Raw genomic sequence first — 13,366 nt, 5'->3', positions numbered from 1 at the left:
GAGACTGGGGTTGGCCGCTTCTTATAGGTGCTTCTGCAGGGTTTCTAAGCCATCTGGGCCTTGACTTTCTGTGACTTCAAGTGATGTGTTCCTTTTGGTGTCAAAAGCAGTATTTAACGTGTCTGTTGGGAACCACAGACAAAATACTGAAACCGTTCACATGATTCCACAAGTGAGGAAAGCCTGTGACAGGAAGGAATTGAAGAGAGACCTCTAGCAGGGAAAACCCACATGTCACGTGAAAGCTCTACACCAGCAGGGCGGAAAGGCAGGGTGGGCGACTGTGGCCTAATTGAAGTTCACCCCGAGACTGGCTGAACCCGGTCCCAAGCCTGCATTCAAGTTGTGTCCTTAGCAAACGATTAACATCCCAAGATGAAAGTGTGCAAAGTTCGTTAGCAGGCAGGTAAGAAAAGGAGAAATTCAGATGGTCAGTAAACGTGGAAGTGTTCTAATGTCAAACAGTGACATACTGATTATAACACGAGCGTGACCCCGTGTTGTACCTGTAATGTTGGGAATGGTTCAGAAGCAGGATCGTGCCCACTTCTAGTGAGAGTGCGCTAAAGTGGGCCTCGTTCTCTAACAGTGGTATGGGTAAATTGGTACAGCCTTTCCAGAAAGCAGTGGAGCAATATTGTGTGTTATAATATTTGACCCAGCAGTTCCATTTCTGGAAACTTGCCAAAAAGATATAACTGGACAGGTATATATACAGGCACATGCAGAGGTGTTCATCACAGCATTACTTTTAATGATACATAATTGAAAACATCTTGACTGTTTAAAAAAGGAAAAGATATTGGTTGAGTAGACTGTGGTTTTTCCATACACTGGAATACTAGGTGATCTTTTTTTTTTTTTTTTTTGAAACTGACATAAGGTTTATTATTTTTTTCCTCAGAAAAAATTATAACAGAAACAAAGCTTAAAAACATAATGAAGTAAAACTTTCCTTAACAAAGGTCCATGGATATAAAATGAAAAAGGTCTCAGAAATCCAAATAGATCTAATTGTTCTTTTTATTAAATATAGACACAGGTGGCAGCTATATTGCCCAAAATCAAGAGACTATAAATACCTCAGGACCATATTCGAATAATCTCTAATCTAAAATGAGTGAAAGTACCAGAAGGAAGACAGAAAAGGTATTATCCAGAAAGTCAGACCACTGCTTATTTTTAACCAGAGCTGTGATGATAGTTATTTACTTAGATTTGAAAAAATATCTATTTTGATCACACCCTCACAGAGTTTCTGAGTTTGTCAATCAGGCTATCATCCAGGCAGGTACTTTAACTAGGTGATCTTTTTGACATGAAAATGTTCATGATTCTTTTTACCAAGCAAGCGGACTGTATGCCAGCTTACGGTATAATATTTTTGTAAAAATACGTATGCATACTTACACTTTTTTCAATTATGTAGTAAGGTCAGAAGGAGAGAATTTGTTGAGTAAATGTCTATAGATATTGGGGTTATTAGTGACTTTTGTTTTTTCTTTGTGCTTTTTTGTGTTTTCAAAGTTTTCTCCCTTGAACTTGTCTAATTTTCTAATTAGAAGAAAGTTTTTCCTTATTATTAAGTGATATATGTCCATTGTTTTAAAATCAGAAATTATAGCTAAATGAAAAGGAAAAAGTTACTTGTCATTTCAGTGATTTGGGGGCTGTATAATCTCTACAGTTCTTAGCCCCAGAAAACAAGTGTCATTTGTTGTCTGAAGTTGCTCTTACTTGCTGCTTCATGGTGGGTTGCTGGAAAATATTTAACCAACCTTAACAGCAACATTAGCCTTTGTACTCTTGTATCGAGTAAAGGCCTCTTCCTTGCTTCCTTTTAAGTGTCCTCCTTTGCCCGGTGCCCTTCACACTGGTCTCAGGACACAGACTGGCCTCATGGAGGCAGAGGGGCTACTTGAGCAGACGATGAACTCAGACGTAAAATTCTATATTGGAAGGGACTCGGAGATGAGCTAGTTCAGTCCACTGATTTTACCAATGCAGAGACTGAGGTCCAGAGAGGTCTCATGGCCCGATCAACAGCTTGCAACAAGTTAAAAGCAGAGTCAGGATTCACACCCTTGTCCCCTGACTCATTTGGCTGTGCACAGTCATTCCCCAAATCCACGGTGGAAGCAGGACCTTCAGGACAGGATCAGATGTCCACACAGAGGCCATATGAAAGCTAGTCCCCCCAGGTCCAGAGTAACACCATGCATCTCTTCTCTCATGGCTCTCCGCCAGCCCTCCAGCCAAATATCTGAGACTGTAGTTCCTAGAAAACCAGCTACTGGTCTCCCATACCTCTGAGTACCTCCAGGGAGCCTCCCTTTCTTATGAAGCCAAGTTCTTGCAAAGCGCAGGCCCCTTGGACAGAGGGCGCACCAAGATGGTGAACCCGCTGTGAATCGCAGGGGGTCTCTGCCCCACCAGGGCCATAGGAAGGGTTTAGGCTTCCTGGCGTGTTACCACCGCCAGCGTCCCTGCTGTGTGCTACCTGTGTGACCTTGGCCCAGTCTCTTCGTCAGGAATTTAATGATAATTACCATCAATTGTGGACTTACTCAGCACATAAGTATGACTGTATGCTAAGCACTGTATATACATTGTCTATTTATTCTCTACAATAAGTCTCTCTCCTCCAGTCTGCAAATGATGAAACTGAGGCTCCGAGAGGAAGGGGGTAGTACCTGGTCCTGGTGGTAGCAAGCGGTTGAGCTGAGGTTTGAACCTCTGTCCACTCCAGAGTCCCTGCTCCCTGGCCTGGCCCATTGCAGGTCAGCCAGTCCCATATCCAGAGTGGCTGGCCCTTAATAGAAGTGCAGTGAATAATCCTTAAATGAATACCAGGCCCCTCATCCCCTTCCTCCCCCTTGTCCTCTGCAGCTCACTGTTACAGCCTGTGTTTTCTCTATTCCCAAGACCTCTAAGCTACATGTAAACAACTTGAAATTGCTATTGTTTCCCACCCTCCTTCTCTATATTTGTTTTTCCTTATTTTTACCATCTCGGTTTTCACTGTTAACACAGGCAGGTGTAACACGTTAAGAGTACAATGCTTTTGAGTTTCCGGAAGGGTAAATTCTTTATAAATCATTATAAAGTTGTCATTAGGGGATACTGATGTCCATCTAATATAGAGGCTTCTTAAAATTGTCCCATTGTTGTCCTTTCGTTTGTTTTTAAAGCTTTTTGACTTAGTGTACAGAGAAGAGACTCTGCTTAATGTCATTAAAAGCGTCACTCGCAACGGACGGTCCATCATCTTGACGGCGGTCCTGGCTTTGATCCTGGTTTACTTGTTCTCAATAGTGGGCTACCTTTTCTTCAAGGATGACTTCATCTTGGAAGTAGATAGGCTGCCCAATGAAACCGCTCTTCCAGGTGGGTTTGGGATCTTCTGAGTTTTTTAATATTAAAGGAGTATTTCCTGATTACAGCTGAACTAAACATGATGACTTTGGCAATGTAGGTATCTCCCTAACGCTCACTTCATTCAAAGGGCAGTATGACGTGTCAGTGCTAAGTGTGAGTGTCCAGATGCTACGTTGAATTTATTTACTAAAGTCCTATTTTAAACTAGTACAACATTTTCATAAAACAGTTTGACCATGTATATTGAAAGCACAGGAGTATGCATCTCTCTGGCTTGGTAACTCTACCTCTAGGAATTTATCCTTTAAAAAAAATGTGGAAACAGATGTGTACAGAAGTATGTTGATTGCAGTGTGACATTGGAAGCAATCTCAACGTAAGGGAGTGTTTCATTAGAGTGTGGTTCATCCATGGTGTGGTGAACCCTGCAGATATGGTACGTCCTTATAAACCTTCATGGAAAAGTACCCAAGATATGGTAGGAAATTGCAGAAGAATAACTACAATAGGATCTGTAGATTTTTATTTTTAATTAAAAAGCTCATATATGTCTTATAAAATATAGAAGAATATACCCCCAAACTGCAATCAGTGGCTGTCTCTGGGGCTTTTTTTTTTTTCTTTTTTAACAATGTGCAAGTTTTACAGTGAGCTTATATGATTTTAATTTATAGAAAAAACAGAAGAGATCTCCTCTTTTGAGAGAGAGATACATATTCTTGAGTGATACCCAAGTGCCTTTTTCCTCAATTAAAATACTTGACACTAGTAAGTGAAATATTACTGGTTTTTCATCTGGTAGCCAGGCGCCCTGAGTCCAAGGAACAAACTAGAATTGTAACTAAGCCAGGCAGCCTTTTTCTCCCTCCCAAATGCTGCATTCTTGGCATATAACTCCAGCCTCCAAGTTGACACTCAAAATGGCATTCACTGCCAACCATCTTAGGGTTCTGAACTAAACTGATCTGGACCTCAGATTTCCACTCCTGCTTCTCATGCAGACTTGTTATAAATCTTGCTGGAGTCTGTATGTTCAGTAGTATTTGTCGAAGAGTTTCAGCTGTTTGTCTTTAAAGTTGGAGAGGTGCTATTTAAGTGCGATATTTCTAGTAAGCTTACAGGAATTGACATTTCTGGCTTTTTTCCCATACAGATCACCAAATGAAAGTGTACATTGCATCTCTGCTTTGAATTTATATGCAGGCTTGTCGGGTGTTATTTATGTAAAGAATTGTTTAATCAGCCGTGAATTGGGGACTTCAAACATTTTAACCATATGTTGCCAGATTGTTCATCATAAAATTTCCTTCTCTCTCCAGAAGCCAGTGAGAGTTTGGCAAGCGAGTTCCTGTACTCTGACGTGTGTAGGGTGGAGACTGGGGAGAACTGCTCCTCTCCGGCACCCAAAGAAGGTAGGACCTCGCAGCGTTACCACGTTAGTGCCAGGCTCCCCCCAGAGGCTTAGATGGTGCACATGACATTGGAAGCAGATGAAAGCAGACTCACTGCTCAGAAGTAAGGCCACTAGCAACGAGGAAGGGCTGGGAGAGAGGAGGGGGATGAAGCGGGGGAAAGAAGGCTGTGTGGGCAGAAAACTAGCTGCTTCATTGACTCAGCCAGTATTTACCGAGTGCCCACTATGTGCCAGGGACTGTGTTGTACTCTAAGATATAATACTACAGTGGCAGGGTCGGGGCGGGGGGAGAGGGAGGTGGGCAGAGAGGTGGTTACTAGATAGGATGCTAAGTGCTGAGAATAAGGATGGAATATAGAAGATAGGCACCCAGCCTAACACTGGAGTAAGAGTATCACCCAGGAGGTGACAGCCGAACGAAAACAGTAGAATCTTGGGCGAAGGAGGAGGGGCCGATATTCCTGTTGGAGGGAACAGCATGCCTAAAGGCTTGGATGTAGATACAGCGTGTTGAGGGAGATAACGATCCTGAAGAAGGAGAGCCGCCGGAAGAAGTGAAGCCAGAGAGGTCGACAAAGGGCCAGATCATGAAGGGTCTTACATGTCAGGCTAAGGGGGTCAAAGCTTACCTAAAGGATGATCCAGCTTGTTGAGAGGGGAGTGATACGATGAGATTGGTGTCTTAGCAAGACCATTCTCACTGCAGCTGGAGAAAAGAACAGGGCGGTCAGCAAGTTCTTCCTCCAAAAGCCAGTAAGAATGGACAGTTTCCAGTTTAAAGCGATTTATTCAGAGGACCAACTGTAAACATGTTGCTGGATTTAGCCCTACACTATCCCCGCTGAGGAACCTGGGCCCTGAGCTGAGAGGGGAGATGCTTATCACCCAGAGTACTGAGCGACTTACCTAAGGTCAAGCGCCTGTTCAGAGCTGACACTGTAGTTTAAAATCTGAAAACGATAGGGAATATTTTAGATTTCCTAGAGGGAAGGGCAATTCTGGGCTTGAGAAATTAGCAAGTTTTAGTGATGAAAACTGGTGAAAAAGAAAGCTTTGGATGCTCGACTCCTTTCTTTTATTCTTTCTGGCTCCTGTCTGTCAGCTGGTGAGGTGGCATTCAGGAAGCATGATCTCCAAATCCCGGTATCTCTTTTCACTCACGTTTCAAATCTCTCACGACCTGCCGTGTTCGCAGAGCGGGTCCCTGCAGAAGAGACGGAGCAAGATAAAGAGCACACGTGTGAGACGCTACTGATGTGCATCGTCACAGTGCTGAGTCACGGGCTGCGGAGCGGGGGCGGAGTGGGCGATGTGCTCAGGAAGCCATCCAAAGAGGTAGCTGCGCCCCAGGGGAAGGAAGAGCAGGGGGGCGGGGTGGGTGGTGAGAGCACCACGCGGTGGGCTCCAGTGTAAACCAGAGACACAGAGGCAGAGCTGGGAGCGGTGAGGAGGAGACGTGCGTGCGGAGCCAGCTGCTCAGGGCTGCTTTCCTCTCCAGTCACCGTCGAGGTGCAGCCCTGGGAGGAAGCCCCGGCGTGGAAGGGGGCAGCTTCTGCTCTCCTCTCCGTGTATTTAAGCGATTCCTTCCTTCGGCGGCCAGGTCTGGCCTGCATGAACACATTTGTAAACCCCTTAGATCCCAGGAAGCCGCTCTCGGGCACGTGCCACGTGCCACTTGGAGAACTCACAATATACACAGCGGGTGTGAAAAGAGCCGCATTTGTGGCTTTTACACTTTGACGCCCAATGTAACGTGCCGAACGAAGCACACGGCGCTGCCGGGGGTTGGGGTGGGCCAGGAGGGCTGGGACCTCGGACTTGGATGCATCAAGTCCCCTCCTTCTGCCCTGAGCTCTGCAGACCCAAGCGCTGGGGACAGGGGATAATCCACTGACAGAGGCGTCTCTTTTCCAGGAGCCCCTCTTTGCTGCTCGAGTGATCTATGACCTCTTGTTCTTCTTCATGGTCATCATCATTGTCCTTAATCTGATTTTCGGGGTCATCATTGACACCTTTGCCGATCTGAGGAGTGAAAAGCAGAAAAAGGAAGAGATCTTAAAGACCACGTGCTTTATCTGCGGTGAGTGGTGCAGCCTGGCTTTTGCCGAGTGGCTGGGGGTGCCCAGACTCCCCGTGGGAAGGGCCGCTGCTGTTCTCCAGTGTCCCTGCCCTTGGCACTGAGCAGGCCTCTGATCTGTTCTGCTGGGGAGTATCTGGAGTGCCCGTGGACTCAGTGCAGCACTTGCCGGTTGGTTTTAAGAAATGAAGTTTGGGCTAGCAGAAACATCATCGTACATCATTTGAAATCTGTGTGTCTCAGGGTCTCATGGTTGTTGGGCTGCCAGAGCATCTCTTGTTCCCATTCTAAGTAACCGGAATGGAGATCTTTCCTCCACCTCCAGCCTGTGGATGTCTTTACTGCAGATGGTAACAGGTTTTAAGTGGAAATAGAGTCCTCTAAGAGCATCTAGTGAAAATGTTCAGAGCTTGGGCTTGGGAGTCAGACCTGGTTTCTGATTAAACCTCTGCCACTTAGCTGTGTAACCATGGTATAGTCACTTCACATCTCTGAACCTTTATTGCTCATCTGTAAAACGGGTACAATAATATGTACTTCTCTGCCTTATCTTGGGACTTAGGAGAGCTAGTTTATGAAACATGCCTAGCATAGCGCGTGCACTGTGTAGGCACTTAATGATAAGTAGTAAACTGCTACATAAGGGAGGTGCATGGGGTGCCAGAGATATCATTTTCTATACAACTACAAGGAAATACATGTAAATGCAGATTTATCATGTAGGAATCTGGGAGCTGAGTAGTCATTTCAGGATTGTTCATAATGTAGTTACTAAATACATAAATTTCCTACTGGTGTGTCTACTCAAAGAATGATCATTTTTCCATTTAAAAGCTTAAGATCTTAGCTTTTTGTCCCCTTAAAACCATTTAAAACTTTTCATTTTGACAGAATTCCAGTTCAGAAGTCATAAGAATAGTACAGAGAATTTCTAGTACTCTTTCCCCCGGTTCCTCACATGTTCAACTTTTCCTTCATTTTCTTTATTCACACACACACTATTTTTCTGAACAGTTTGAGAGTGGCTGGCACAATGCCCCTTTATCCCTATTTCAGTGCTATATATTTCCTAAAGATAGGACCCTTCTCTTATATATATGCAATATAATTATCAAAATTGGGAAGTTAACAAGGATGTAATGCTCTTACTTAATCTACAGATCCTAGTCAGAGTTCACACTTTATCCCAATAATGTCCTTTAGAGCAAATGATAGTCCCAGGTCATGTGTTGAATTCAGTCCATTGACATTTTTGTTTGTTTGTTTGTTTTGCGGTACGCGGGCCTCTCACTGTTATGGCCTCTCCCGTTGCGGAGCACAGGCTCTGGATGCGCAGGTCAGCGGCCATGGCTCACGGGCCCAGCCGCTCCGCGGCATGTGGGATCTTCCCGGACCGGGGCATGAACCTGTGTCCCCTGCATCGGCAGGTGGACTCTCAACCACTGTGCCACCAGGGAAGCCACACTGACATTTTTGAAGCATATAAAAGTTAGTTATCTTGTAGAATGTCCCTTGGTTTGGGATTTTCTGATGTTTCCTAATAGTAAGATTGAGATTATGCATTTTTTTATAGGAACATCAAAGGAATGCTGTGTTCTCCTCAGTGCATCATATCAGGAGGTACCTGATGCCAGTTCATCTTATAACTGGTTGTATTAACTCTGATCCTTTGGTTAAGCTGGTAGTTGCCCTGTTTCTCCACTGAAGTTACTTTTCTGCTCTTTGTAATTGAGAACCATTTTATGAGGAGATACTTTGAGGCAACGTAAATATCCCATTATTTCTCAAATTAAATGTTAACTCACCAGTTTTTGCATCTAGTTTTTTCCTGAGTCTGTGATTGTGATGTTTGCCAAATGATGACTTTCTTACTTTATTCTTTCTACATTTGTTAATTGGCTTTTTACTTTAAGAAATAACTTTCTCTTTTCCCTGTGTATATTTGTACTTTTGTATTTGTAACACAATGGATTTGTGTATTTTTAGTTAATTCAATGGGTTATATAATCCTTTACTGTCATAATTTATTCTAATGCTCAGATTGCCCCAGATTTTGAGAGCCCCTTCAAAGTGGGCTTCTGTGTTTTTGCCATGTCACCATCTATTATGGACTTACTTTTTTAGCGCCATGAGATATGCTGGATGCAAGCTCAACTTGTATCTTCCCTGACCCAGCCCTGGTATCAGCCATTTCTCCAAAGAGCTCTGGTTCTGTTTAGCGGAGGCTGGTATTTAGAAGCCAAGATCTGGTGACTGGGTGTGCTCATTCCTCTTGGTGTGTCACCACTCCCAGGGCTAATTAGGGCACAGATCTAGAGGACACATGTATCCACACAGTTCTCTATCTATTTTATAAACACATGAGAAAGGATGAGTTCACACCCATACCTCTAATTCCAATTCAACAGTCAGAGTTTATTCTGTCTCTCTCTCTTTCCATCTTTGTGCTCCCTTCTTTGACAGTTAGATATCTGACTCCCAGTATCACCATATATTTATTTATTTGCTCAATCTAAGAATACACAGAAGCTATTTTCAGAATTGCTCACCTATACCTCTGCAAAATATAAACTTACCAGCTGGCGTTTAAACTGTATGTCTAGTTCTTTTGGTCCTTACACTGTCTCCTCACAAACCTCTTAACGTGTCTCCCTTTTGGCATTTACCTGGGAGAAGGGACTTCACATTCACTGGTTGCCTGTGTGCACGGGCCTGTCACACCCATGCTCATTTAACCCACACACACTCCTGGAACCTAGATGGTTGTCTTCCCATCCCCTGAGAAGGCAGCTAAGGCACATGGAGACACCAAACAGTGACTGGTCAGTGGCAGAGGTGGAACTCAAGCCCAAGTCCATCTGACCCACAGCCTGGGTTTTCCTGCTATGATGCAAAAGTGAATGCATTTATTATGCCAACAGAACCCAACTCCTTATAAAGGCAGGAGTGAAACTACAGCCTCCTCTGTATGGGCAGTTGTCTCGTGGGTTTTTCTGCACCACGGCTGCTTACCCGGGGCTTTCTGTCTCTTTTTAGGCTTGGAAAGAGACAAGTTTGACAACAAGACTGTCACCTTTGAAGAGCACATCAAGGAGGAGCACAACATGTGGCACTACCTGTGCTTCATCGTCCTGGTGAAAGTAAAGGACTCCACAGAGTACACGGGGCCTGAGAGTTACGTGGCGGAAATGATCAAGGTGAGCGGAAAGAGCTCCTGGAGGCAGGTCACCCTCCCTGCCGGCCTGGCTTCAGCTCGGAGCATGGTACTGGGAGCCAGTGGGGAAGCTAACATGCAGCGTCTCCTGATCCCTTATCACGGACCGGGCGCTGGTCTCTGGAACTTCGTGAGTCTTTGCAGGTGATCTTCAGAAGCCCCAGATAGGGAGTCACCTCCAGGTTAAAGGAGGAAGCCCTGCAGCTCAGAGAGATTAGTGCACGGCCGCCCTAACCGGGGCTGGGCTTCTAACCTAGATCTCGCTCTGTAGCCCGCCTTCCCATCTCTATGTATTTGGCCTCTGTTCTTGATGATGGATCCTCTTCTGTTTTTTCTCCTTATATCTGACCTGGTCTCTAAGCGGTATATTTTTTAAAGGATCACTCGGTGTGGTTCAGCCTGGTTGGTCTGTTTGGCCTCAGCCTAGCCTTTCTGGGAGACAGTTTGCTCATCATCAGGAAGGGATCACATGATGGAGGAATCTGAGTCCCAATTTAATCTTCTTGCTGATGGGGAGCGTGACCGCCGTGGCCCGGGAAGGGGGAAGGTGCCACAGGTTTGCAGAGCGCTCTTCTCAGGCAGGGCTTTGTAGAGGCACCAGGCGTGTGCTCTGGGGGTCCCGGGCCAGCTGTCCTTTCATCCCTGGGGTTCTGAGCTTCATGGAAACGTTCAGGGGCGTGTGGTAAAGCAACGAGGCATGGATTGTGAAGTTCAGGGAGTCTGTGATTTACACCAGCTCACTGAGGAGAGGGGACCATGAGCTGGGAAGAAAGACTACACGATTCCCTGGTCTCCTTCCTGTTGCCAAGGACTTGAGCACTCTGCCCAGGTATAAGTTATCCTAAATGAGCCCTTCTGTGTTTTTTTATGCAGATGTGATTTTAAAGCTTCTTATGCAAAGAAACCCCAGGTGAGGGCTGATCACTGGCGGTGGACGCAGGCAGGCCAGTACTCACGGGGCCCTAGTTCTGAGGGGCTTTCTGGGGATGCTCTACTGTCTGTACCATGGAGGCCCTTAGGTCTAATTCTGTGCTTCTCATAATTTAATGTACATCTGAGTCATCTCGAGAGCTGGTTGGAATTCAGATTCTGATTCAGCAGGCACTGGCGGAACTTGAGATTCTGCATTTCCAACAAGCTTCCCAGGGATGCCAAGGCTGCTGGTTCGTGAATCATACGCCGAATAGTACGAGTCTAACAGAAGAGACAAAACAGATACTGTTTTAAGAAATTATCATCCAAACTGGTTGTGTGACTGCCGAGGAGAAGTATTCCTTCTTCTGTATGGACTTAGCTGTCTGTGGTCTGTGAAGCTCTTCCACGTCTCTTATTGTGTTGAATGAAGAAAACTACCCAAAGTGGGGAGCCAGGAAGAGAGAACTTTGGGGGTGAGGAGAAATAGATGGGGTTTCACCACAGAGATGACTTTTTAAAAGGCTTTAAAAGAGAGAAGGTACAGTACTTCCCTGGCGTTCCAGTGGTTAGGACTCCGCGCTTCCACTGCAGGGGGCCCGGGTTCGATCCCTGGTCGGGGAACTAAGATCCTGCAAGCCACGTGGTGCAACCAAATTAAAAAAAAAAAAAAAAAAGGAAAGAAGGGTAGAGACACCAGAGTGATTAGAGTAGGAGAAGACAAGGAGAAAAAATAACACAAAGAAGGGGGAGAAAAAGACACGAGTCCCAGAATGAGGGTGATGGATGTCCTCTTTTCCAGATGAAAGGGAGGCTTAAGGTTAAGCAAGCTGCCCAGGAAGAGCTCAGAAGCTGGGGTGCAAGCCTGGGTTTAATGACCCGGAACTGCACTCCATAACCCCAGCATTGGGAGGACACGGGGAGGGTGCTGGCGGCTCTGGGCCAGGTGGGAGCAGGGTCTGTTCTTAGGGAGCGAGACTGGGAATTCTGGTGGTTGTCGGGTGCTGATGTTCACAGGGTAGGTTTCTGGGGTCAGGACACATTAACTGAAATGTCTTCGGGTCCTTTCTTTTCCTCCTGGTGTCGACAGTGCCAAATTAAACCATGTTGGATCGGCATTCATGCAGACACAAACCTGTCTGCATTGTGTAAACCAACCTGCATTTGCATTAAATCCTTTAATGTTTAGAAGCGATAGCCTGTAGTTTTCACCCTCATTACACGTTCCTTTTCTCCCCTTACTTTGTTTGCCTCTCTCTGAATGTGCCCTATCTTTAAGTCTTTCGGGGGCCAGTTTTGAAGTTTTCTGTTGATCACCTTGCTTTACGGTCACAGAAAACTCTGGTGCACGTTTGGGTTTCTGTCTCAGTCATGAAGACTTAACAGGAGCCTTGTGAGCAGTCACCTGATGAGGATTAAGAGCCAGAAGTCGCCCCCATCCGGCCACCCAGCATGCTTGGGGCCCCCTGCATTCACGGCACTTTCCCATCCGCATCTTCCTTTGTATGAGAACTTCTTGTCAAACAGCCTAAAAATCTGTAGCATCAAAGAATGCTTAACTCTGAATGTCCAAGTTGCCGAGGAACCAGATGTCTCGTGTGCCAGGCGAGGGCCCAGGAAGCGTTCGATCCACCAGCCAAAAGGCGATGCCATTTTGCCAACACCGTTCCTGGCGGTGTCTCGCCCTGAAGCCACATGAATCCCTGCCGGGCAGGCTCCCTGGAGAGCCACAGTGGGCTAGGAACTGGGGGTGCCCAGCTGAGTCACTCAGTGGGGGCTGGCAGCCCGAGGGCACTCAGCCGCCACGGTGGAGCAGGCTCCTTCCCCCCGCCGGCCTGCCCGGGTCGTGGGCTCACTTAGATGCCCCAGAGGCAGCCCCAGCCGGTGGGGCGGTCCTCAGCATCCCTTCTCGGGAGGTTGGCCTCTGGGAGGAGAAGCCAGGAGATGTCTCGAAGAAGCCAACTCTGGGAGGCTGCAAATACTCCAGCGTCAGGAGGGAGAAAGGCAGCTGATGAGCAGTGTCAGAGACAGAAGGAAAAGCCGGCCAGGAGCCCGTGAGGCCCTTTGGCTTATCATGTCCCAGAAGAAATGACTGAGACGGGCTCTTTGGGTTCCTCGGGAAAACCGCCTCTTGCTTCGTGGCACGAGGCGGTGGGTGTTGAGTTCTTCTTCAGCTCTCCTTTAGCCCGTTCATTCAGACCCCAGGGACTCCTAAAGAACTGGGATGTCACAGTTGCCAAAAGACGACCCTACAGAACCAGATGGAAAAGGCCCCGGGTGGCCGCTCGGAGGGTGGGGGAGCTTTGCAGACGCCCCGAAAACAACTGCTTGCAGATGGGGTGTCAGGGATGGCAACTAGGTTTTCATCTCA

At 46.4% G+C, this 13,366-nt stretch overlaps 1 protein-coding gene across 5 annotated transcripts in view; it reads left to right on the top strand.

Annotated features, from left to right (window-relative positions):
* Positions 1 to 13,366, top strand: part of ITPR1 (inositol 1,4,5-trisphosphate receptor type 1) — a gene marked incomplete at both ends in the record, with an annotated part of 307,403 nt that overhangs the window by 272,563 nt on the left and 21,474 nt on the right. For all 5 annotated transcript variants that reach the window (XM_079713011.1, XM_079713008.1, XM_079713010.1 and 2 more), the window contains 5 exons: positions 3,192 to 3,387; positions 4,698 to 4,790; positions 5,988 to 6,127; positions 6,707 to 6,872; positions 9,906 to 10,066. In XM_079713011.1, the coding sequence (XP_079569137.1) occupies positions 3,192 to 3,387; positions 4,698 to 4,790; positions 5,988 to 6,127; positions 6,707 to 6,872; positions 9,906 to 10,066 (756 nt within the window). The remainder of the gene's footprint in view (positions 1 to 3,191; positions 3,388 to 4,697; positions 4,791 to 5,987; positions 6,128 to 6,706; positions 6,873 to 9,905; positions 10,067 to 13,366) is intronic.

Source organism: Hyperoodon ampullatus (genome assembly GCF_949752795.1).
Source record: "Hyperoodon ampullatus genome assembly, chromosome: 10".
Lineage (NCBI taxonomy): Eukaryota > Metazoa > Chordata > Mammalia > Artiodactyla > Ziphiidae > Hyperoodon > Hyperoodon ampullatus.
This window is presented reverse-complemented; position numbering and strand designations above follow the sequence as displayed.